Source organism: Ictalurus punctatus, chromosome 3, assembly GCF_001660625.3.
Source record: "Ictalurus punctatus breed USDA103 chromosome 3, Coco_2.0, whole genome shotgun sequence".
Taxonomy (NCBI): Eukaryota; Metazoa; Chordata; class Actinopteri; order Siluriformes; family Ictaluridae; genus Ictalurus; species Ictalurus punctatus.
This window is the reverse complement of record NC_030418.2, coordinates 5,203,042-5,229,444: the sequence shown is the minus strand read 5'-3', so window position 1 is coordinate 5,229,444 and position 26,403 is coordinate 5,203,042. Positions and strand designations below refer to the sequence as shown.

The window sequence follows — 26,403 nt, the reverse complement described above, 5'->3', positions numbered from 1 at the left end:
CCCTCTCTCCTGGTTCTGATCTGACATAGTGATACCCTTGTCTGAAATATTTGTCTGTTTTACATATTAATGTATGTTCTACCTTACTATTCTTGCTGTCATCCTGCTGCAACACATAATTTCCCCACGTAGAAGTAATAAAAGATTTTCTTATCTTAAAATTGTGTACACATAACTGTGTTCCTTTTGTTTGACATGAGACACTTGTTCTTGTGCCAATTACAGTACAATTGCAGGTAGAAACTGAAGGATCCTGGCACCCAGGGCCAGTGTTGGGCCGATACCAAAAAAAAATTAAAATGGCGGCTCAAATATTTGAAGAAAAAAGAATGAATTGGCTTCGATCTTGAAACAAATGGAAAAGATTGCAGTTGGATTTGGAAATGATGATTATTATTATTATTTAAATGTCTATTTTATGTGCAATGCAAGTGATGTTTGTGTGAAAGCCATGTCTTTAGCTATGTATTGTTCCTGTATTTTTTTTTCCTTTTTTTTTTTCTTTTTTAAATAAATGTTGTGCTTCAATAATTTTCTTTCTATTTAAGCTTAGTATTTTATTTTTTTAAGGAAAAACAAATTGGAAGAGTATCCCTGTCAGCAGATACTCAAGGTTTCAGTGTCAGTAGAAGTATTGGAAAAGTGGTATCACACCATCTCTATATTCTTTCTTGAGACAACAGATATATATGATGAGTCATGAGAATCGGTCAAAGGAATACCTCGGAGCCGATCGTTTGCATAGAATTGATCAATGTCTGTTGCTGCTGCTGTGTCACTCTGCTGCTGTCATCAGCTCCAGGTCGTGCACTTTAGAAAATAGAAAATGAACCGTCACTGTCTGTCGCTTGCTCGTGTGAACGCAGGGTCAGGCTGGGACATGCCTGCTGCGTCATATTTCAGTTAATCAAGGACTAATTTCCCAGCATTCTCAATAACTGCACCAGGGAGGCAGTTTTGCTGTACGTTAAATATAAAATAAAAATTTACCTTTTTTTTTCCAGGTTTCTTTTTACCACACGTTCTTTACAGTATTTTAAATGACTTATAGTCGTTAGCAGCATAAAAGTATGAATACTGTGAAAACTGGCTAGCCAAAGTGTTTTTTGTTTTTTTTTGCCGCATGTGCTATACACCGACTGTTTGTGGTTAATTTTCTAATGCAAAATAGACATGCAATGTCACTAAATAGTCTTCTTGATGCTTTCTCTGTCCATTGTATTTGCACTTTGGTGAGCGTGCATTGTGTCCCTGAAATGGCTCGTCACATGTTGGGTCACATGTTGCTTAATGACGCAGTGACTGAGTGCCATGGCAGCCACTAATGTACACTAAATCACATTACCTCAGAGTAGAGAGGAGCCTTATGCGTCTTGTTTTCAGGCCCACATCTGTCCACCTCGTGCCATGAAAAGTGCTTTCTTCCTCTGAGCCTTGATTCAGTAGCTGTCTTTCACTGATGAGAAGGTTCTGCTCAAATGCCTGTCTGATCATGATATGACACAATGATACGCTTTGAGCAGCTAATGTCCATATTCACAAACTCGCGTTTCGCTCTTTTTGCAGACATTTATGTGTTAGCATGTTGCTCTGTCCGTCCAGGGCTGTGTTGCACTGCCACTATCGGTGTCTCCAAAAAATTTGTGTCTGTATTCAGATTTTAAGCCCAAAGTGGACTTGGCATAAGCTTATTAACCTTTATACTATGCCTTTGGAAACCCTGGAAACAACCCCAGCGGTAGAAATGCTTGCACTGTTCCTCTACCTAAACTACATCACTCCAGTTCAGCTAGAGATGTATGCTGGAGTTTTTTTTTTTATTATTATTATTATTTGTTAAAAAAAAAAAATTTAACCCCACTCATGCAGTTTTTATTTTAGTTTATACTTGCTTGTGAGATTTTCTTACAAGCTTTGTAATTATATTTCCCAAAATATAAACAAACTAGTAGCCTAATTTAAACTGCAGCGGCCCTGACCCAGGCGGTTACTAAGGATGAATGCATGAACGCTGTATGTCCATGTTAACCATCTTCGTTTGTCCTGCAAGCTTCATATCCGATCTCTCGATTGTACCGGAATGAAAGTAAAAACTTCTTGCTCACACAACTTTTTTGCTGTGTCCCACAGGATCGTGGTCCTGATGCACACATCTGGGCTCAACCAGTTGCCCTGTGAACTTTTTATATATATATATAATATAAAATCTGTTCATTGCAAATAATGTATTCATATTCCGTCACTTCCCTAATGTAGAGACAATAGAAGCCCTGCTAAAACTAAACCTATTTCATTCAGTACTCACTATGTAAGTGTGATTTATCTCCCGAATAGTCTACAGTATTTTGGAAGGTTGTTTTTAGAGAAGCGATACCAACTTGTTTGTTTTGTCTTGTCTCCACACAGATGAGCCTTCAACTAAAGAAGTAAGCAGGGTAAGTGAGGTGACTTCCTTTTGAATAGTTTTACTGTGTGATTCTGGTGTTTTTAAGGGTTTTTTTGTGTGTGTGCGCTGTAAAAGTTTACCCAGGGGTAAAACCCACACGTATGCCAGTGCAGCCACAGTGTATTTTATTCTCACTTCCTTATTGCTTAACCGTACCTACAATTATATGTTTGTGTAAGAGAGAGATTGTGAGCGTCTGGAGGTGTCTTTAGATGCTAAACAGCACAGCATTTGTGATTTACTAGGCTCAGTTTCCAGTCATTACAGTAGCGCCACTTGGTACTCTGGTTATTGTTGGCCATCATATATGTTAGTCAGGATGTTCCAAATGAGACAATGAACAGGAACTATTACAACTAACATCATACCAGATTTTCATAGTGAGAGCTCTGGGAAAACACGTGTTTTGAGTCAGTGAAGCCTTTGTCCTGATTTGAGGGGTATAATTATGATGTACTGTTACTGTCCAAAAATTTAAATGTCACAGTATAATTTTTTTTTATGGAAATGTCTTAACATAATTTTAAACCTTTTAGTAGTTTTGCCACAAACCAGTCTGTTGTGTGTGTGGTTTAAAAAAAAATAAAGTTTTATGTTCTTTAATTTAGTCAGCTTTCAGTCATTATGTCATAAATTTTTGTAATGACTTTGGTCACAAGGACATCTTCCCTTATTGTTTGAGGTAGGATCGACAAAACGGGCGTCCCCTTTACCGATTTAGTACTCCACATCAATGTGCGCGCAAGTCAGTCGTGGTTATCCATGTAAATCCACCTGTGATGAAGAGCGTCTTTACAAGCAGCTTTTATTGACATGCACTGATTTTGAAGCTGAAATCTTTGAGACATCTGGACAGGACCGAGGACGTGAGATAGGATGAGTTGAGACGAGCAAGTAGAGAGACGTGTGGGTGTGGTTCAAAGACTCAAAGCTACTCGTCTCTAACTGTAACACTTCAAAGAAGAGACTGAAGTAAACTGTGCCTTCTGTTGCATAACACAAAGACCTACTCTATCGGTGGTTGTGGGATTCCTGAATGTATCCAGAGCAGAAGGACAGGGATTCATAGAGAGTTTTAACATGTTTGTGTGTTTATATGTCAATCATTTTTTTTTTTTTTTTTTTTTTTTTTTTTTTTTTTTTTTTTTTTTTAAATAAACGGTGCCTGACGTTTGTGTTTGGCTAGTTGCATGCTGTGTGTGTCTGATGTGTCCAGCAGTACCAGGACACTAATATGCAGGGCGTGGTTTACGAGCTCAACAGCTACATGGAGCAGCGGCTGGACACAGGCGGAGACAACAAACTCCTGCTGTACGAATTGTGCAACATCATCAAAACAGGTCAGGCTTCATATATATATATATATATATATATATATATATATATATATATATATATATATATATATATATATATATATATTCTCACACACACACACTCCTACACTGATTAAGCTCCATTACTAAGATTACACCATATTTGATAAAAATGAATATCCTGCCTGGTGGTGATGATGGTTTTGTACATGTCTCAAGAACACATACTGAAACATGGGCCAAATATGCAGTGATTAAACTTTTCACCTAAAACAAGAATTGACTCATTTTTACGTTATAGCAATTGGATTTTCTCTACAAAGCGTCCCTGAAGCATTTCTCATCACAGCCTTTTGTCATCCTTCAAAAATAATGTTTTTTTTTTTTTGTTTTTTTTAAGTAGTTAAAAAAAAAATTGCTCTCACTCTGTTTTTCTGTCCTATTGTTTCTGGGATATTAATATGCCTCGTTGTTTTCCATTGCAAAGAGACAGATGTTTGTTGGCTTGCACAAGTCACGTTAAAAATACCATTAAGCACAATCAGCGTCAAAAGTTTCAAAATTCTGAAAATGGTTCCTGAAGCATAGAACAGTGCGGATCATGGTTTCAGCCCTGTTGTAGTTGATTTCACAACATGAAATAAACTGGTACACGGCACCTTCATAGCAAGATGATGATTGGAAGGGTTAAACAGAAGTTTCCAACTTCACCAAGCATCATTGGTGCCATGTAATAAAGTGCTGTGTGCAGATATGAGCAAAATCAAATGTTTGGTGAAAAACTGTGCAGCATACAAAGTATCTGTAAAATATGGGGGTGGGGTGTTGATGCGTTTTGTGACTAGTGGTTTAGGGGCTCTTGTGAAGATTGATGGCCAGGATATTTAGGGGTAGGGGTATAACCCCGGTGTCCTGGTGAAATTCCCCCATTGGCCCTTCTCTGTCATGGCCCCCTACTAATCCCCATCTCTGAATTGGCTACATCACTCTGTCCTCTCCATTATTTATTATTATATTTCAGCCCAGAATCTGGTTGCTTCAGCCTGATACAAATAAAAATTGGCTCCCAAGTGCTGCAACAGTTGAGGAGGTTGTTGGGAGATGCCACAGCCATGGATGGGGGCCAATAGCGCAAAATTGTCCATCCTCTCTGAGTGTCAATCACGGGCGTCTGTGAGCTCATGTACGTGGAAGAGGGTAGATAGCGCTTTCCTTCGAGTGTGTTATGCTGCCCTGTGACACAGAATTCTAAAGCGGTTCGAGATGTGGTTGGCTGGGTCGACGTGTCTCTGAGGAAGCACGTTAGCCTTCACCGGCCGTAGTCGGTACTTTAGCTGTCATATAATATGGGAGAGCTGGATGATGTTTAGGAATTGGTAGGTGACCAAATTGGGACAAAAATGAAGAAAAAAGACCCCAAATATACACCCTCAGGAATAATTAAAGGAACAGAACGAATGTTTGGCAAGGGCTGCTTCTCTCGAGTCTCTCAAGTTGGACTTGTGTACTGCGTTGAGGATCCACATGAGCAAAGGTTAACGATATAAAAGTGCTTGAAATATTGTATATGGAGGGGTCATCCAGGATTCCTCTACAAGCGTCTGCAGCCCTTGTCAAGGATAACAGGAAGTGGTTCAGTCCTAGTATTGTATTTTTAAATTTTTTTTAAAAAAAATTCAACCTAGATGCCTAAGCTCAAAAAATCAGTCAATGCTGATTTGACGTCTTATTTTGTGACACGTTTTCACGAAGAGTTCTGAAGCTGGGTGTATTATATAACTGTCACCAGTGAAAATAAGCCCTACATTTGAAAACATCGATCCTTTCTGTGATGTGACGTGGGCTGCTGGTGACATTGTGCGCTGTGTGTTCAGTGTTGTAGCTTGGCCTTTACTGTCATCTGGCTAAACAGACAAATCCTCTCTGCAGTATGTCTCCATAAGGCCTTAGTGCTTTCTCCACAAGCAGACAGTCCAGTCGATTTATGGGTGCATGATGCAGCGCAGAGAGAGTGCTTGGGTGCTGGTGGGGTTGACCCTGGTTAGCAGGCCTTGCCCTGGCGCATGTTCTTCAATCTCTGTCTGACGCTGCTTCTCTCTCTCTTGCTCTCTGGGTGAGCAGTGCACAGGCTGTCACATTTCATCCACCCACGCCTCGTCAGCACACTGCAGCACTGCAGAGCTCGGGGACGCAGCCCTGCCCCCTGTACATATGTTTTCTTTTACATTTATGCATGCACATGCATGCACCTAAACCTAAACACCACTCAGTACAAACACGCCAGCCCAATCACACACACGAACTTGAGTGTTACTCCAAGATACATGAACACAAATTAGTCTTGTACATAATTTGACCTCTAGCTTATGACTCTTAACCCCCCCCCCCCCCCCTTTTTAAAAAAAATGCTTCAAACCAATCAAGCTCATACACATGATTTGCTTGATATTATCTCAAATTGAGGATGATCCAATCCATGACACCTAAAGTATCTCTTTTTTTTTCTTTCCTTTTCCCCTCACAGCCACAAAAGCTGATGGTTTTGCACTATACTTCCTTGGAGAATGCAACAATGTAAGTGGCCCTATATGTCTACAAATCTTCATATATATATATATATATTCTTAATATAGTAATAGAATTTCAAAGAGGTAGTGGTGATGCATGGCTTGAAGGATTGAATCTTTCTACCACTGGTAAGGTATTTCCGTAGCATTAAAAGAAGTGCTTTACATTATTATAAACCCTTTCTTGTTTGTTAAAGCTCTTCGACAGTATTGTAAACAGGAATGAATGGGTCTCTCTCTTCCCGAGCCTTCTCTAATCTGTAGGAACATCAAGTTCAAACGAATGAATGAATTTACAAACAGCGATTTGTCTCTTTTTACTTCATTACCAGAGTAGCTATGTCATCTTTATGACCCAATCTAAAACAGATAAACATAATTGAGGGTTGCGATTAGCTATTTCTGTACACTTATTACATTTAGACATTTGAACAAATGCTACAGCGATCAGTGATCATACGAGGGTGCGGCAAATGAAAACCTTAATATTTTTTTTATGTTGCACTGTTTATCGCAAATAGCCGTCACAGAAGTGTCCTTTTTCTCCAAGCGATCCGACAAATGTCCAGATTAACATTAGTTACTTTTATGGTTTTAAATCGACTCACCCTCATAGAATTGTAATCAAACGTGCTGTAGAATAATGCATCATGAATGACCTGCTGACTTGATGCTGTCCTTTTCTCTGGACCAGACCCTGTGTTTATTCACGCCGACAGGGGCAAAGGAGGGGCTTCCTGGGCTCATCCCCTATGGGCCCATTGTGTTCGGTACCACCATAGCTGCTCACGTTGCCAAGACTCGCAAGACACTACTTGTAGAAGACATCATGGGGGTGAGTCACGGTGCACCACACTGACTGACTGCGCAGTCTCTTAATCTTCCCACTAAAGAAGATGAACACTGTCATCTATCATTAGTTGCCTGTCATCTACAAAGATCGGTCATTTTAACATTTTAAGATCTCATTTCATTAATCGTCCGTTCTTGATGGGAAGTCCGTTCTTGGTGGAAGTAATATAGTCAATACCTTATTTTTACATTGCAGATTTTTATATTTGATTTATAGTTGTTGTGTGTATTAACACCCCAGAGGGCAACAGAATGCGTACATTAAATTATGGTCCAGGATCAGTGATGCTTTCGGGTTGTTTTATGGCTGATGGTTCACAGGCTCTTGTGAAGATTGAATTCTACTAACTAGAGCTGCAACAACTTTACCATAATAATCAGTTATGAAAATCGTTCGGAACAACAAATCCCTTATAGAGTAGTTGGTCTGCGCGAGGCACGTTTACTCATTGCGTTACTTCTGTTCCGAAAACATGCGTTGGAAAAATGGCAGCGGGTACTACACACTATTTACTCTACGATCTAGTGTATGAATCACCATCAGATTGCAGGAAAAAAAGTGTGAGACCTCAAAGTCCTCTAAGGCAGGGGCGCATTTTATATTAAATGCCGTGAAGAAGACAACAGACTTTGCAAAGCGGAGCTTGTGTAGCGCGGAAGCACGACAGTGATGCACGAGCACAAACTTAGGGTTATATATCCAAAATGCTCCACTGTGCGCAAGGGGCTGGGGAAACTGGTGTGTGTTGCTTAAAAGGTTTAGTTTAATTCACATTTATTGTCATTATATGCTGTATTTGCATGCTTTCAGTGTAAATTCCGTTGTTTAATATAACGGAAGTGATCTGTTAGTAATAGATTAGTAATGTATTGCTCCTCACTCGCAATGTAGACTCGGTGATACAGTGAGAGGGCAAGTAAGATCTGTAATGTCTAATTAAAACACTACGATCGAAGTAAAACAATATGCCAAAAGGCAGTGAGTAACAGAAACCATAAGGTGCAGTGAAAGTGAGATTTTATTATAAATTTATATAAACAAAAATGTTTGAGGTTTTTTTTTTTTTTTTTTTTTTTTTTTTTTAAATCCGATTAATCTAAGAAATAATCGGCAGCTTTTAATTGATAATGAAAATAATCATGAGTTGCAGCCTTACTGTTAATACAATTTTTTTTTTGCCCAAAACCTGGCTGCCTCTGCCGGGACGTTCAAATCTGGTTTATAGAAAGAGCTGTCAATAAGATGATGCATCATGCATGCTTCTAAAGCAACACAAAAATGGTTCAATTAAAACACAACCGGTGTTTTGGCAATGGCCTTCTCAGTCTCTGGACTGGATTTGAACCCTACTGAAGTCCTGTGCTCAGAATTAAAGACCAAAGTCCACATGCACAAACTTAAGATTATAAAGGAGCTTAAAATGTTCTGCATGGAGGAGTGGAACAGGATTTCTCTCTAAGTGTCTCCAGCATTGGTAGATATTACAGAAAAAAATGTGGTTATTCTCTCTAGGGAGGCGTTACAAAATGGCAATACTTTTGAAACAAATGTTTTGTAGTGTTTGGGGTTTTTTATTTTTTTTTATTTTTGTGGGCGGGAGAGGGAAAAGCATTGTATCTTCTGTTGGCAGGACAGCAGAAATAACCGAACAAGTCATTAAAGTGTTCTTGCATTGTTTATTTTGTGTGCTGATGTACCATACTGGACACACAACTTAGTAGAATGTGATCATGTGTCATGTGTCCATGCATTATTTTATGAAGCTGTTTTGAATTCCAGAATTTGCATGTGTTTCAGTTACTTTACTTTCTCTAAAGAGAAGAAGGAGGTGGAGGTGGAGTTCACGAATTTACTGTAAGAATCGACACTCAGTTTCGAATTATCGTCTCCGATTAAGACTGCGTCTCATCAGAGCCCTCGCATGTGCGCCGATTTTAAAAACAATCGTTGCCTCCATAGGGATTAATGCATTTTATTAATTGTCAATAATATCACCTATATGTTTAATATGGTCTTTGGGTGGTATTCTGAAAATACTTTGATATTTTGTTTCAGGAATAAATATTGTGGTCACAACAAACTGTCAGGCAGTGATGATGGACTTAATACTGTTCAGCACTCAAAGTTGATTATTCTTGCTCAATAATAACCTAAGTTCAGGGTAAGAACTTACTCTCACAATGAACCCTCGCAAAAAATTCCCCACAGCATATCACATGCTCCTGTCCAAGTAGTGTGTAGTTATATCTGAGGTCTGAATGAGCAATTGTGGTACTAACTCCTCGTTATGCGTGCCTAACTCAACTCTGATTACAGGCAATTAAGCAATGACGCAAATCGGTTGTGGTAGAGCAGGTAAAATAGAGAGCTGCACAATGGAAGGGACTTCCAGAACTGGAATGCAGATGAACTGGTTCGGCAGAAATACTCTTGCATTGTTGAAATGGTGTGTGTGTGCGCACACAGGATGAGCGGTTCCCCCATGGCACAGGGCAGGACTCAGGGATCCATGTTCACTCTGTTCTGTGTCTCCCCATCCTCACGGCCATCGGAGACCTGATCGCTGTGCTGGAGCTGCACCGCCACCTGGGCCGAGAGCCCTTCAACCTCAGCCACCAGGAGGTGTGCAGACATTACACCACCCACTATCGCTGTTTGCATATAATGACATATAATGGTGGTTAAATCAGGGTGAACTGGGGTAATGTGGGACACCAAGCGTCGTCGTTTTTGTCTTCTTTTATTAATCGCGTGTCAAGAGCACTATTTCCACATCCAATCAGAATCGCATGGCTTTAAGCCTGCATTCGTTTAATCTTAAGGCTATAAATGTGTCAGAATTAACAGTGAATCTAATTCGAATTAAATTACACAGAGCACATACTTATTCAATAAAAATCTTTCTCAATCAGTTTTACATTGTCTGGCTTTATAAAGCAGTAGAAAAAGTGGAATGTACTCCAAGAACTCTTGGATACGCTGTAAGAAGGAAAGATGGACATTTTTAATAATACAAGTGATAGGTTTAAATTTAATGCACTTATTTGTTATGGTTTCTATAGTAACAACTCATCACCAGAGACTTGTATGGCAGATGTTCCACTTCATTTAAGATAAATGAACAGATTCAAAAAAAAAATTTAAAGTTAAAATGTATCATTGAATTAATACGGAAGAGGTTTTCCGTGAGATGTTTAACGTTTTATGGAAGACGTCTTCATCACTTTTGTAAACATCACGAGTTTTCAGGGCGGAGGATTTCTCGATAACATGACAAGCTAAGAAAGAAAGAAAAGAAAAAAGAGGCTGGTGAAGGAACAACTGTTGATAACTAAAGTGATAACAGGAACTAGCCTTTGTTGTGCACAATACATCTAACTACAGTATAAATGGTTAAAAAAGCACGATGTGTTTTAAATAAATTTCAATTGTAATTGATGGCAAATCACTGAGATTTCAAAGAAATAAAAACACTTTGGGACATGCCGTTATAGTAAAATAACACTAACAATAACCTGGCATGGATTTTTTGTTTCCCTATAACAGCACTCCCTGTTTGTTTTTATTCCTTAAAGCTCCAGAGTAAAATTATACAGACATTGAACCACTAGAAAGACATGAACATGACAATGCAGATGTTTTTAGAGTGTCAGAAGATAAAATAACACGCATAAGGATTTTATCTTTATTTTCAGTTAGTGCTTGCTTTTACCAAAATAAAAGTGTTTTGTGTTTTCTTTTCCTTTTTTATTTATTTATTTATTTTTAATGCAGGTTGCCACTGCAAATTTGGCATGGGCTTCTGTAGCTATTCACCAAGTGCAGGTTAGTGCAAACACAATTCCTTTTGCATGAACTGTGCCTTGTTTTTCTGTTTACACACACATTTAAACGCGAAACCCTCGTGTATACGGACGGACCCGCCTCAGAGTCCCAATGTACGCAACCTGCCCATTGAATCAACGCGCACATGCACCTCAGGGGAGACGATTATGAAATCGCAACCTGTTTAAACATGAGCAGTAACACTCTGGGTTGTGGAGTCCCATGGTGGCTCAGGTTCCACTGGGTCTCTCTTGATTGTTTTGAACAGTACGCAACTATACGAGATTAAAGAAGCTGTTAGTCGTAAATTAGGGACCTGATGTGGGTTTTTTTTTGTTTGTTTAAAAAATGTATACGTACAATTTTACACACTCACAAAGGACTTTATTAGGAACACCTGTACATCTATCAATCATGCAATTATATAATCAGCCAATCGGGTAGCAGCAGTGCAAAGCATAAAACCATGCAGGTACAGGGGCCAGCAGCTTCGGGGAATGCTAAGATCAACCATCAGAGTGGGTGGGGTTGGGGGTGGTAACCACTCTGTGCAATTGTCTTGAGCAGAAAAGCATCTCAGAATTCACAACACATTGAACATTGAGGCAGAAGGGCTACAACAGCAAAAAGACCACTTCGGGTTCCACTTCCGTCAGACAAGAACAGAAAGCTGAGACGGCAGTGTGCACAAGCTCACCGAAACTGGACAGATGAAGACTGGGAAAATGTAGCATAGTCTGATGAATCTCGATTTCTGCTGAGGCACACAGATGGTAGGGTCAGAATTTGGTGCCAACAGCATGAATCCATGGACCCGATCTGCCTTGTGTAAACAGTGCAGGCTGGTGGAGGTCATTATCCAGAGCCACATACATTTATCTCATTTATACAACTGAGCGGTTGAGGGTTAAGGGCCTTGCCCAAGGGCCCAATAGTGGTAGGCTTGGCAGTGCTGGAGCTTGAACTCCTGACCTTCTGATCAGTAACCCAAGAGCCTTTAACCACTGAGCCGCCACTGTCCCGTAATTGTGTGGGGAATGTTTTCTTGGCACACTTTCAGCATGTTAATACCAATCAATCGCAGCTTGAATGCCGCAGCCTGTTTGAGTATTGTTGCTGACCGTGTGCGTCCCTTCATGACCACAATTTACCCATCATCTAATGGCTACTTCCAACATCATAATTCACCACGTCACAGCAAAATCGTCTCAAGCCGGTTTCATGAACATGACAATGGGTTCAGTGTTCTTCGGTGGCCTTCCCAGTCACTGGATCTGAATCCAGTGGAAACACCTTTGGGATGTGATGAAACGGGAGAATCGCAGCATGAAAGTGCACCTGAAAAATCTGCAGGAATTGCGTGTTGCAATCATGTCAACATGGACCAGAATCTCAAAGGAATGTTTCCAACATCTTGTGGAATCCACGCCATGAAGAATTGAAGCGGTTTTGAGAGTAAAGGGAGGCCCTACCCAATATTAGTATAGTGTTCCTAATAAATTGCCCAGTGTGGTTTTTTTTTTGTTTTTTTGTTTTTTTTGGTGCTCATTATATAGATAATAGTTGTTAATCTTAACATTAAGAGGATTTAGTGTTCAGTCTGAGCAGTATAGATGCCTGTCTGAGTAAGGCTTATTTATATCTGATGGGCCAGGGGGGGTAAAAAAAAAAAAAAAATTTATATATATTTAATTTAAAAAAACTTTTAATACATTCCTGCTTTTTCTATTCATTCCAGGTCTGCAGAGGTTTAGCAAAGCAGACAGAGCTCAACGACTTCCTCCTAGATGTGTCAAAGTAAGTGACTACATGGGAGGATGTAGAACCATTGAGAATGCTTCTAATGTTTAATAAAATGCATTGGCTATAATAAGCCTAAAGATGAAATATAACAACGTTAGACAACATTTTCGTATAACTTTGTGGGTGTTTTTTTTATTTTTATTTTTTTATACATGGAATAAGATTTGTATGTGTAGCAGCCTGGGAAAACACAATGTGGTCAAAGTTTCTACTATACATCGGTCTGAAAACTCCAGATTTTCTTGAGCTGTATAACGTTTCACATTTGTAGAATTAGAATGTCTGATTATCCCCACTGGAAAAACATGGCATTTTAATCATTTGATTTCAGTTCCACTAAGAGACATCAATTTTGTTACTTTTTTTTATTATTTCTTCATTTCCATTCAATTTAATACACAAGAAATGACATGTACATATTATATTACTTTCACTGTTAAAAATAAATGAATGAAAGAATTATGTTTATGCTGGTTAATGTTTTAATCACGTTGATCATCATCCTCCAAGTTCAATCACAACATTAACCATTCTCTATTTGTACTTGTATTGGTACTGAAAGAATCGCCGATTCATCCAGTGAGTTCCGTTTTGTTTTGTTGGCTGATTTTCCCATAAGGTCACTGAACATTTTTCAAACTCTACCCGCTGTCATCTGTACAGCGTAGACGGCGCAGGAGCGTCACCGACATTTTGACAGTCGGTATCTGATTACAAAGTGAATTGATTAAAATTCGCATCCATTCAAAAACATGTTCAAGCCAAGAAAGACATTTATTCGTTGTGAGGAACGTCGCACTGAGCTAGCAAAGTTTGACTTGTTTAGGCAGACCGATTGAGTGTTTTTACTACTGTGTTTGTTAAACTTACTCCTTAGCCAAAATGGTCTCTGCAGAAAGATTCCAAAGTAAATAAAACGGTTCCAGATCACTTTTACATATACATGTTTGACAAATATTTATGGTTTCTTAAACGTTTCTTTAACGTGTCAAAAAGAAACCGTAATACCTGATGGGTTGTCCCAGACCAACACACATACATGATGGTCATCTCTCTTCATTTTAGTAATGCTGTAAAGTTTCTTTCCATGTTATATTTTATTGGTTTAAAAACTTTGCATGGACAATAAACATATCCATTTAAAATGGCAGTTTCCCCCCAACCTAACCCCCCTGTACTCTCTGCAGAACGTATTTCGACAACATTGTGGCAATAGATTCTCTACTTGAACATATCATGGTGAGTATGTGGTTGTTTTTTTTGCTTTTCTCAGCAGGGTCACATGCCTGGTCATGAGGCGAAAACATTCTGTACTTTTGTCGCTCATGTGTGTGAACATTACTAGTGTAGAAATATGAGAAATGAAAGAACTCCTCTCATTTGTCAGTTGGGTTCAGTGAAAGTCCCTTTCTAGAAACTGCTCATGCCATTCCCCATGGGCTTTTTTCCCTTTACTCTTTTTTTTTTTTTTTTTTTTCCCCCCTTTATGCCCCCCCTCATTTTTGCTCTCTTGATCAGGCCGCACTTCCAACCCCCTCATCCTCTAGTTCTTTTGTTGTTCTCCTTTATCTGCCTCTTAAAGAGACACCGAGCACACACCACGTACAGTATCTGGTCACTGACCCACTCCTGTCTGTCTCTCTTCCTGCTGAGGCAAGTATTACAGGAAGTGATGTTGACGGGTCAGAGAGGGGACAGATACAGTCAGGGCATCGAACAGCTGTAATTCCATCAGCATCAGTCTGTGCCTGGCCACACGTTCTGCACTTTAAGTACCTGCACAAATAAGAGCCTGACTAATCCCGGAGCCGTCTGCCAGAACTTTTCCATCCTGCTGATAAACGATGTCGGAAATGGCTCCAACGTAACCAGGAAAAGTTGTCAAAAAATGAAGGAATAGTTTCCCCACTGGTAGTTCTCTCAAACGCAAACATGCATGTTAAGTAGCCAAAGGAAAAATATCAAGAGAGCGGGAAATACTTCCCATGTGGCTATCGAAGATCCCTGCCCAGAAATTAACGCGAATGTTAGCAGTGTATTTATAATGACTGGGAATGCAGTGTGTAGTCTCAGTAGACATTAGTCATAGCGTTGAACTTTTGGTGGACATTTTATACTGTCAAACAGGAAATGTAAGAGATGTGAGCGCTGCGATCGTTTGTGTTCCAGATATATGCAAAAAACCTGGTGAATGCGGACAGATGCGCCCTCTTCCAGGTCGATCACAATAACAAAGAGCTGTACTCTGACCTCTTTGATATCGGAGAGGAGAATGAAGGGAAGCCGGTGTTTAAGAAAACCAAAGAAATTAGGTGAGTACCAATGAGCTTCTGGCATTATATGTACTGAACATTGTTCTTACTAAGGATGAATCAATGTCGTCCTCGTCCTCCCCCACCGCGCGCGCTCAGGTCCAGTATCAGTACTGAAGAATTCCTGTTTTTTACAATATAATGTATACTGTGTGTGTGATTGTCATATTTTGTAATATAACACTATTTCCACTCAGGCCCTTTCCAGAACTACCCTGGCACTAGATCCTTAGCAATGTGGCATGGACATACATCTCACAGTATTGTCTATGTAATGAGTACTGAGGAGAAGACGTGTGTCTTCTCCTATGGAATCCAGTTGGTTTAAACAGAAGAGTATCCTACAATGGCCTTCATCTGTGCACTCAAATGATTTCAGTTCACTAATGAGTGCTCTAGAGATCATACAACATGCTTTATGAAGCAAAAGTGCCTCCCCTGTGATGTGCAATTAAGTACTGTAATATTCAAAAGTGTTACAATATCTTTGGGGTCTGGGCCAAGAAATCTGCAGAGCTGCTCTGTGTGAATGTTCGCTTTCTTTCTAGAAATCAAGCATACTTTAAATTGAACTCGGTCTGTGTCCATTTAGGTTTTCTATAGAGAAGGGCATAGCAGGTCAGGTGGCACGAACAGGAGAGGTCTTGAATATTCCAGATGCCTATGCGGACCCACGGTTCAACAGGTAACTCGGATCGTAATTTGCAACGTATAAACACTTCTCGTGTCTCCATGGCTTTCTAAAATCGTAATCTTCTAAAATCATGCTGGTACGGGATACAGGGAGAACGTCCAAAACTCTACACGGACAGTACCTCGAGCTCAGGATCGGACTCGGGACCTGTGAGGCAGCACAACACTAACCACTGGATTCTCTCTCTATAGTATATTAAACAGTGCAATTTCTAATATATTGTAATACTGTAATATCTTTCAGATCTTAAAAACAGTACTGTAAGGGGGGGCTTGCACCCGTTCATCCTGCTGCATTAAAAAAAAAAAAAAAAAAAGTTTTTTGCATGCTTAAAGAAGCATGAACTAAATAGAAATCCATTAAAATTTTCATCACACTGTTAAGAGAACCAAAGTCAGCAAGTCAGTTTTATACTTTACAGTTTGCCTCTTTGATGTTATGGAACACGTCTACGTTCTCTCATGCAGGACTTTGATTTGATGCATTATGTTTCTCTGAAATTCCAGTTGTATACATCACAAATGCGTTATGTCCCTGATTTTAAATGTGGGGTTTTTTTGGGGTTCGTCCTCCTCTCTCGTCTTCCGCTCTTAACAGAGAAGTGGATCTGTATACCGGCTACACGACGCGGAACATCCTGTGCATGCCCATCGTCAGCCGGGGGACCGTAATAGGCGTTGTACAGATGGTGAACAAGCTGAACGGAAGTGCCTTCACTAAAACTGACGAGAACAACTTTAAGATGTTCGCTGTCTTTTGTGCTCTGGCCTTACACTGTGCAAACGTGAGTAACAGACCAGCGTGTTTATCTAAACCTCTCAGAGGCGTGTACGAGTCACTCTCCAGAGTTGCGTTACCATCAACAAGTTTATCAACCACAAACACCTTTGATACTTCTCAGGATTCTGATTTAGGCACAAATTCTTTCAGCCACCACTAAAGCCAATGTTTCTGTGCATGTTTAAGGTGCTGTGGTATTTTAGAGTTGTGTGGCATTGAATTATGATCAGTGAGACCTTTATCGTCAGTTGTTGTGAATTTTGGTCACCAAAAAAAAGAAAGAAAATCAGTAAAATAGTTTGTTTTCCAATTGTTAAAAAGGTTTATCTAATATAAAGTTGCGCAAATTTTTTACACCCTTCAAGCCTCTTCTTACATTGGACTGATAAACACAGTCAGAAGACAAACCGACTCGGCCACGGCGAGTTTGTATAAAGAGAAGTGGTGTTTAGTCTTGTGTACAGAGTAGCAATTGTTCCTTTGGTTTGGCAAATGTGGCTTAGTTTTGGAAATTTGGCTTCAGGGTTTTTTGTTTTTTTTTCCTCTGACAGGCATCAGGTTTAGTGGCTAAACAGCTGCTGGGGGAGAAAAACAATAAATAATGACTTCCATACCCACTGCTGAAGCAGCTAGAAGTGACAGCTGCGTGCCGATTTTTGGGTGTGAATTTTACGTGTGGGTATTTATTTGGCAGACGCTGAACCACAACTGCTGGATTTCACTTCAGTTTTATTTGTATAGCAATTTCAACAATAGATTTCCACAAAGTGTATGTTTGTGTGAATATCTGTGGGGAAACCATCACCCATAGGAATGTTTGACGGGGTGTGTGTGTGTGTGTGTGTCTTGAAGGTCTAAAGCAATGCCACAATCTATTTTGTGCTCCAAATATTCCTTTTTATCTGTAAAGCCGAAGTGGGTGTGAACTAAACCAGAGGGCATTTCATTTGTTTGTTTATTCATGGAGTTATTAGATTTATTTGTACTTGCCCTGACAGTTTGAATTGTTTCTGTTTCCTGTGGTCAGTGTGGTGTTTCTTTGTCGTGCAAGCTTCATATCAGACCCCACTCACCCACATAAATGCAAAAAATCTCCCGGTCACGTGACTTCTCGTCGGTATCCCAGTGCCGATGTGTAGTTCTAGTTTCAATCAGATGCCCTGTGAAACTTTCTGGAAAGCTTTAAAAAATAAATAAATAAATAAATAAAAACACAAAAAATGTCAGATTCCCATTCATACATTCATATTCAATTTGTATTTGTATCTGTTTAGAAACATCATGCGTTGAGTCCGAATAATGTATTTGTATTCAGTTACATATTTAATGTGTACAGGAGAAGACTCCTAATAGGGTGTGTGTGTGTGTGTGTAGATGTATCACCGGATCAGACATTCGGAGTGCATCTACAGGGTGACCATGGAGAAACTTTCATACCACAGCATCTGCACATCTGAGGAGTGGAAGACCCTCACTCAGCTCTCCCTTCCAACCCCCATATACAAAGAGATTGAACTGTGAGTATAGGCTGGAGCCCAGAACAGCTCAGTGCTCAACTAGCAGAGGCTCTAGTATACGATGTACACCTTTCACTTGTGTCGATGCACTGTCCAGCTTTGGTTTTCTTAATGAATTATTATTTATATAGAATAATTGGCCAGTTTATTAGGTACAGCTACCATGTAGCACAGGCATATAAAGGCTGCATAAGCTTACATATATATATAAATTCATAATTAATCTGGTTGTTCATGTGAAACTGCATAGCAACAGATGACACAGATGGTTAGACTTTTTTTTTTTTTTAAACTTACAAAATGACCTACACGGTAGGTTTACCTGAGAAAATGAGGAATAATGTTACCAAGTTAGAGGCTGGAAGACTTAAACGCTACAGGTCGTACTGTTGAAGGAAAAGTGGACAACAGGATGATGATATGGAATACCCCCACCCCGCCCCCATTGAATTTAATAAGACAACTAAACATAGCTTGTCATACTACTGAAAAACCAGAAAGCACAAAGTCCTCCATCCTGAAGCCTTTCTCCATCAAAGAACTAATTGAGCGTTACAAAGTGCTGACACTGGAGACTCCTTCCATAAATGTTTCATATAAATGTCTCCTTACAAAAAGCTTCACACTATAAACAAATATACATTTCTCTCTTTTTTTTTTTTTTTTTTTTTAAATCACAACAGCCAGATTTATTGGATTTAGATTATGTGGAACATTGGCCAAACAATTGCCTTTTAAATTGGCAGTTAGAGACATTAGCACATCCGAACAAGTGCAATATTATCTTAAAACATTAGAAACATGAAAAAACTAACAAATCTAAATAGATTTGTTTCTATTTCAGTTTGATTTGCTGTGTGAACAACAGTTAATCAACATAAATGTTGATTGTGTGTGTGTGTGTGTGTGTATCTATTTATTTATTTCTGTTTAATTTCCCTCCCACTAAAATAGCTTGCATTTCAGTGGGTGTATGAGCCGATGTAAACTATGCTAGCAGTAGATTAACACTGACGTAAAATTAGGAAACAAATTTTGAAATCACTTCCAAGTCTCCTGGGGAGACGCACTGTAAAGTAATACAGTGATGAACAGCAGCCGTCTCAGGTTTGTGTCTAAGTGACAGGCTTCACACTCACTCATCACATTGTTTTAAGGGTGAGACTGGGAAATGATTATACCTGAATAAACAAAAGATTCCAGCATATTCCTCTGAACATACGCAGTTCATTCACTCTCTGCTTGTCTTCACAGGTTCCACTTTGACATTAGCCCCTATGAGGAACTCTGGCCTGCAGTCTTTGTGTACATGGTGCACAATTCATGTGGAAAAAACAGGTCAGAACACCACCTCACACCTCTTAACCCTTGTAGATCAATTTTTTTTTTTAAAAAGTTACACATGGGTCCATATAAGACAAAATTGTCCATGTCCAAAAACTTTATTTATTTATTTTAACCAGCATCAGTTCTGCTCATAATTACCAAACATTCATTCATTTTCAGAATTTTAACCCTTTAAACGCTGGTTTGTTTACATCATGCAAAACATTTTCAAAGCTCAGGAACCTTCTTTGACTCATATACATGGGGTGGGATTTGTGATTTTCAGTACGATATCATTTCTTTCTTTCAAACTGTTCACGCACAAAATTCAGCACATACACACAAACCACAACTCTGACATCCATACAAACACATCCACATTCAGTCGGTCTGCGGCGCTCTATAATACAGAGAATCAGAAAAAAAGGAAAAGTACATGGGTTTTCCCCAGAGGCTAAACCTGAGAAATACTACACATTTTTTTTTAAATCAATGTTTTAAAACCTTGTCAACAAAATAAAAGCCTATTAACACAGAATGCTTGATTTTATGCGTAAACGTCACAGGGATTAAATATTGCAGTTTGAATGGGTTTCAATGGGGATGTTTTTGTCCTTAAGGTCCTGAGTGTAACTATTTTGTGTACCTAGTTTTAAAATAGATTTATGAAAGAAAATGAGGGTGAAATATTAAAATTCCAATAAAAACTCACCTTTTGCAAAATGTATGCTGTTTGCATTAACACAGACAAAATTATTTAAAAAAATTAATGAATGAAAGACAAAAATGTCCATAAAGACACACGAGAGTTAACCCCGAAAACCTCTGTGCAGGATCAAAAACAGATGTAAATGACACTAAAGCATCTCGGGGAAAAAGAAAAAAAAAATCATTACGAGCTTGTTTGCTCTATTTTCACACACACAAGTTAAGACGTTTTCAGCATAAGCCTTTACAGATAATATTCTGATTTTGCGTCAGTCACACTTAAATCCTTTTAAACAACAGATCCCATAAAAGTCCCATTACACAGGACAGGATATGATATAGACAAATGGAATTTGTCTTTCAAAACACTGGAGTTTGTTTACACCCATCACTTTTTTTTTTTCTGTACTTATGCCACAGTATTGAAGTGATTCACTTAAAAATGATGCTGCCTGTACTGTAGCATTAACCAGAGTTTCGTCCTCCGTATGAATGACTAACACTTCTTTCATTTCTGATTTTCTCCTTTCTACACACGGGTCTTCTTTGTGACTTGTCTGCTTTTCTTTGTCGTCACTCTTCCCATCTTTTAAGTCCACTCCAAAAAGCCAAGTCTTTACGGATTGTAACATAAGTACTTATTGAAACACTGTTCTGTTTCATTATTAAATATTAGGCCTACGACTCATCCACCATCATCCTGCTTTCACAATGGAAACGTATTTATTTATTTATTTAAGCATGACTAATATACAATTAGGCCAAGTTCCTAATTTTTATTTTATTTTTAAATGTTTTTTTTTTTTTTATATATGCACACTCTGTGTAGGCTATAGAGTAAGGTTATACACCCTACATAGTGCACTACATATAGTCCATGCCTTTTGCTTATCCAGCCACGGGAACAACAGAGGTGAATGCATTTAAAAGTGCAAATTTACTCAAGTAAGTTTAAAAGCACTTACTACTTTCAGTGTAACTGTTCATAATAGTGTTTGGCTATTTGTGTATATGGGTACACCATGATCATACCATAATGACCTGAACATCTCTGTGATCACTAAAATTTGGTCTATGTGTGAAAATGGCTACGGACCAATTAAAAACAGGTTCGACTTGTTCCTCTATCCATGCTTGTTCAGTCTAATGCGGTTCATGTAGAATGATGGTGTTTGGGAAAGGTTCTAAACTGACTGTTTTGTGTTTGTAAAGTTTTGAGCTGGAGAAGTTGTGTCGCTTCACCATGTCAGTGCGAAAGAATTACAGACGGGTTCCATACCACAACTGGAAGCATGCGGTGACGGTGGCCCACTGCATGTACGTCATTCTTCAGAAAACCTCTGGAATCCTCACTGAACTGGAGGTCCGTGCATCCCCTGAACTCCCCAACCTTCCCCCACCTTCCCCCACAAAAAAAAGTTTTTACATACCATCTCATGTTGTCTTCCCCTGTTTGTGTTTCTACATTCACGCAGAGGAAAGGTCTGCTTATAGCCTGCTTGTGTCATGACTTGGACCACCGAGGCTACAGCAACAGCTACCTGCAGAAGTTTGACCACCCGCTGGCGGCGCTGTACTCCACGTCCACCATGGAACAGCATCACTTCTCCCAGACGGTGTCTATCCTGCAGGTAGAGCTCTCACACACTGCAGCTACACACACTTGGCTTCTTTCCTGGTGAGCTGCGTCCCGTTCCTGACTTCATCGCCTCTATATTAGCACTTGTACACCGAACAGCGCCACGGCTCAGCATCAGGGGAAACTCGGGGCTGTCTGTATCCTGGCCGAGGGTGGGTCACATTCCCATTCCCATTGCGTAACTCGATTTGTGAAAGTAGGAAGTTTCTTTGGAAATGATCCGGTAGTGACTTCATGGGCACAAGTAGAAAAAAATACTACTCAAAATTTAAAAAAATAAAAAATTTTGAAATGAAACCAGGCATCTCTCCGTTCGTAAAGGCTTTTGCGGCATTTTTTTTTTTTTGTGTGATGGTTGCGGCCAAAATGCTTGATTTTGCTGCAGCTTTCAGAAGTCGTGACCCAACTTAGTGTTTTTATGCTGTTTTCTTGCAGAAAACCGCTTGAATTAGCGGCATTGCACGAAATAGTTTCGCAGTCTTTTGTACCATAATATTTAGTGAAAATAAAGACGAACAAAGGTGTGTCAATATTTAAATAGTTAATGAAAATACAGGAGTGTGTGTGTGCAAACCTTAGAGATGACTTGATTTTGTACAGGAAATGAATAGGAAACCTTTTTGAATTATACTTGGATCACAAGGAAGAAGTGTAAGATCAAGCTAATAGCAATAATTAAATGTTACTAGGAGTAAAGAAATAAAAATGAATCTGAAAAACACTAGATTGTTTTTTTTAAACTGCTTAAATGATTAAATAAGTGCTTGTAGAGAGAAATTAATAGGCGGTCTGTGTGACTGTGTTTGACCAATCGATGGTCTGCGCTATGTTTAGCTCCACCCATAGGTCCTGGTTTGGCTTGCCTCCAAGTACAGCACAGCCCGCTTGAAAATGGCAATGTTTGCAGCATAATGGATAATTTCCCAAGCCACGCCGCACTGTCCGGTGGAAAAGTGCTATATCACTCCTCACTCCCAGCAAAGAAAGTAATCCCTCTTTGATCCTTTCACAGTAATGGTGTGTGCTGTTTCAGTCGAGATGCTCATCCTAACAAAACTCCTAAGGGTGTATGAGCAGGATTTCCACATGTTTAGATGAAGAGGGGGGAAAAATGTGAAATGATCAGAGAGGAGCTTATTTTCTCACACTAGTGGACAGTGTCTCTGTGTTTTGTAGATTTAGGTAGAAATTTGGACTGTCCAGTGTAACAGGCAGTGGTCGGTTGATTGTTTAGGTCATTATCAAGTACTATGTAAGCATCCATTACAATAGTAGATCACATTAAACTTAGGACCAGCACTGTAGGCTGCTGAATATGAATCCAAATAATTCAAGAATTGATTGGTGTTTTTTTTTTTTGTTTTTTTTAAATGGCCATATTATTGCCACTAACAGCCTTAAAGTCACAGACCAAAGCCTGACCCATGCTTTTTTCCGTTATTTTCTCAAATTCCTAATTGCTCACTCAAATTTGCTTATGTAGACCCCCCCATCTCACCTGCTCAATCTTGGGACCCTGTTTATTTTATTTATTTATTTTTGGCTTCGCTGTTGCCCCTCAGCTGAGCTGTGTGCCTCCTAAGTGGAGCTTTTGCTTTTTTATTGATCTCTTTGTTTCCCATAGCTGGAAGGGCACAATATTTTCTCCAACCTGACTTCCAGCGAGTACGAGCAGGTGCTGGAGATCATCCGCAAAGCCATCATTGCCACCGACCTGGCACTCTACTTTGGCAACCGCAAGCAGCTTGCTGATCTGCTGAGCACAGGCGCGCTGGACCTGAACAACCACGCCCACAGGTCAGAGGTCATACACTGTCACACCTAAGCATATGTCAAAAGAGGGTAAGGATGACATTATTCATGCGTCTAGTGTCAGGCTGATCAAAGTCGTAATTGCTCGTCCACGGCAGGGACCGCGTAATTGGCCTGATGATGACTGCGTGTGATCTCTGCTCTGTGACCAAACTGTGGCCGGTCACTCGCCTCACAGCCAATGACATCTATGCAGAGTTCTGGGCTGAGGTAAGCTTGATTACCATTTCATGTTAAAATGCAAAGTGCACTTCATGTGAAACGCTTATAAACGAAATAAAAGGAGCACGAAACGCATGTCGTCTCTTCATCATCAGGGAGATGAGATGAAGAAGATAGGAATGCAGCCCATTCCGATGATGGACAGGGATAAGAAGAATGAGGTTCCACAGGGGCAGGTACTGCCGCACCTGAAAAAGAAAAGGGGACACTGCATCAGAACTTTTTAATTGCCTTAGTCTAAAGTTGAAATGTCTGAATGTTTGTGCTTCTAGGTGGGTTTCTACAACGCAGTGGCCATTCCCTGTTACACCACGCTGTCTGAGCTGTTCCCTCCATCTGCTCCTCTTCTTAGAGCCTGCAGGTAGGTTATTCGGGCAACACCTGAATCACCTTCACGCCTCGTTCCACTCTCGTATTACATTAAGAAGTGAAGTCTCGGATATGGAAACTCTTCAGTATTGGGTGTAGATATGCATCTGCTGCGCTCCCCCAGCCAGTGTTGAAGGACCTCAAGTCTTTTCTCCAGGAACCCATTCAGGGTGCTGATCCGGAATGGGTAAATTGAAAATGGCCTTCTGCTGGTAATCACATTGGCAAGAAGAGTAGGAGAATTGCATACCTTGGCAATAAGTGGCCTGATCACCCAGGTTTGTGAACCAGCCGATTGACCTTGCAGCATTGCATCTTAGATACATAGCCCTGCTCGAGCTGAGGAAGGCCAGGCTGACCCTGTGGTTCTTCCTACCTGTTCTGAGACGCAGTCATGTCCTGATCCCTTCAGACAGACATATAAATCACCTGGGTGGTACAAGGTCAAAAACACACTCTGCTCTACACGGAAGCTCCTCAAGTCAGCTCACTGACAGCTAGCCCCACTGAGCACAACTTACCTCCAGGTCAGTGCAATGAGGACAAGTGTACCCCCAGGAGAGAGGCGCATGCACCCAGAGGTGGTGCAGAATGTATAAGAAAATTTGGTCAGGTACACGTGCATCACCTTTACAGATGCCTAGTCGACTCATTCTCAAACATGATTCTCCCCGATGGAGCTGAATGGCCCTCTGGGGCAAGATGCACTGGCCTACTGTTCATACTGTAGCCTTCCTATTCATTTATTGGACCAATTACTCATCTGTGATGGAGTGACAGGCTGCTCCCTTATCTAACAATATTTTACAGTAATTGTTCAAGAATGACATACATTTGGCAGTGAGATCTAGAATGTTAATACCTGTTGATATTAGCAACAGTGAAGCATGATCCATCACAGAGTTCCAAACTTACCTGCCTCTAATTTTCTAGTAACCCTGAAGTCTGCAGGACGGTGGTCCTCGAGGGCCAGAACCCTGATCTATCATGTTGCTACAGGTGTACAGTTGGTATCCGTGAATAGATTTTATCCAAAATATGGAATTGGTGTTCAGTTGGGGTGTTTTACAAATGAACAGTGTCATAAACCGAGCTATGGTGTTGTTTCTCGTTTTATAAAAGCAGTAAGTGACTTCTGAGCTGTAGTGATTTACTGCTTTTATCACAGGACAAACACCAAGCTCTGCTCCAACCCTAATCAAACACACCTGAACAAGCTAACCAATGTCTTCAGGATTACTAGAAAATTACAGGCAGGCAGGTTTGGTGGTTGGAGCTAAACATGACAGATCATGCTTCACTGTTGCCAATATCAAATGTAGTAACATTTCAGACCTCTGTGACAAGCATAAGCTACTGTATGTCAATGAACAATTACTGTAACATACTGTTCATTTTTCAAAATGTATGAATAAAGTAGGCTTTCCGCCAGATTTCTACTAGGCCTAGCTCTGCAACCAGTGTAACCTCACACTTACATTTTTTACAGCAGAATGCTACTATAGAAGACTTATTTCTGTGAAAATTTCAGGTTCATATCTGGTCCCCCACTAGAGATATTCCACCCAAAATTTAGGGGAATTTTATATAATGGCAATTTCTTGCTGACATTAAAAAAAATGAGGACTCAAACCTGAAATGTTCTAACTGCACACTATACTTACCCAGGTACCCCCTAAAAAAATTAATGCTGAGACTCGAACCCTTCCCATTATAAATTGACTCACAGTGTAACTATGAGCAATCTTGAGCATTACATTTAGTTTTAAGTCTAAGGAACAAGAATGTTGATACGTACATGTACTTTAATTTGCTCTAAGAGATCAGTTTATGTTCCAATGAGCTAGGACCATCCTGAACTGAGAGCGAGGTTTCTGTACACAACTGTATAACCAAACCCCAAGTAAAGATCAGCTGTTTCTGTAGGATTTTCTTGACATGATTTGGTTTCATCCAACTGCTGAAGCCATGGTCTGCAAAGAGCTCAGAACGCATGTACGGGATCTCACTGTCGAAAGGTACTGATCGGGAGAGGAGTACAAAATCGTTTTCTAAATATTAGACAACTGAAGATGATGGAAAAAAATTTCACCTTCCAGCACGATAATGACCCAAAGCACAAATCCAAGTCGAAAAAGGAATAGTTTCAGAAATTGTTCAATTTGTTTTTGGAATGGCCCTGTGGAATGACTTGAAAAGGACTGTACACAGAAG

General features: G+C 39.8%; 1 protein-coding gene across 6 annotated transcripts in view; it reads left to right on the top strand.

Annotated features, from left to right (window-relative positions):
* pde10a (phosphodiesterase 10A) overlaps window positions 1-26,403 on the top strand; it is a 112,237-nt gene that overhangs the window by 79,959 nt on the left and 5,875 nt on the right. For 4 of the 6 annotated variants that reach the window (XM_017463430.3, XM_047154390.2, XM_047154388.2 and 1 more), the window contains 19 exons: window positions 2,407-2,435; window positions 3,663-3,786; window positions 6,287-6,336; window positions 7,024-7,164; window positions 9,649-9,804; window positions 10,957-11,007; window positions 12,746-12,804; window positions 13,998-14,049; window positions 14,980-15,122; window positions 15,715-15,807; window positions 16,414-16,600; window positions 17,971-18,113; window positions 19,368-19,451; window positions 21,360-21,510; window positions 21,623-21,778; window positions 23,411-23,583; window positions 23,697-23,808; window positions 23,916-23,996; window positions 24,093-24,181. In XM_017463430.3, coding sequence (XP_017318919.1) covers window positions 2,407-2,435; window positions 3,663-3,786; window positions 6,287-6,336; window positions 7,024-7,164; window positions 9,649-9,804; window positions 10,957-11,007; window positions 12,746-12,804; window positions 13,998-14,049; window positions 14,980-15,122; window positions 15,715-15,807; window positions 16,414-16,600; window positions 17,971-18,113; window positions 19,368-19,451; window positions 21,360-21,510; window positions 21,623-21,778; window positions 23,411-23,583; window positions 23,697-23,808; window positions 23,916-23,996; window positions 24,093-24,181 — 2,074 coding nt within the window. The remainder of the gene's footprint in view (window positions 1-2,406; window positions 2,436-3,662; window positions 3,787-6,286; window positions 6,337-7,023; window positions 7,165-9,648; window positions 9,805-10,956; window positions 11,008-12,745; window positions 12,805-13,997; window positions 14,050-14,979; window positions 15,123-15,714; window positions 15,808-16,413; window positions 16,601-17,970; window positions 18,114-19,367; window positions 19,452-21,359; window positions 21,511-21,622; window positions 21,779-23,410; window positions 23,584-23,696; window positions 23,809-23,915; window positions 23,997-24,092; window positions 24,182-26,403) is intronic. The other 2 variants (XM_017463431.3, XM_017463432.3) reach the window with 1 other exon arrangement.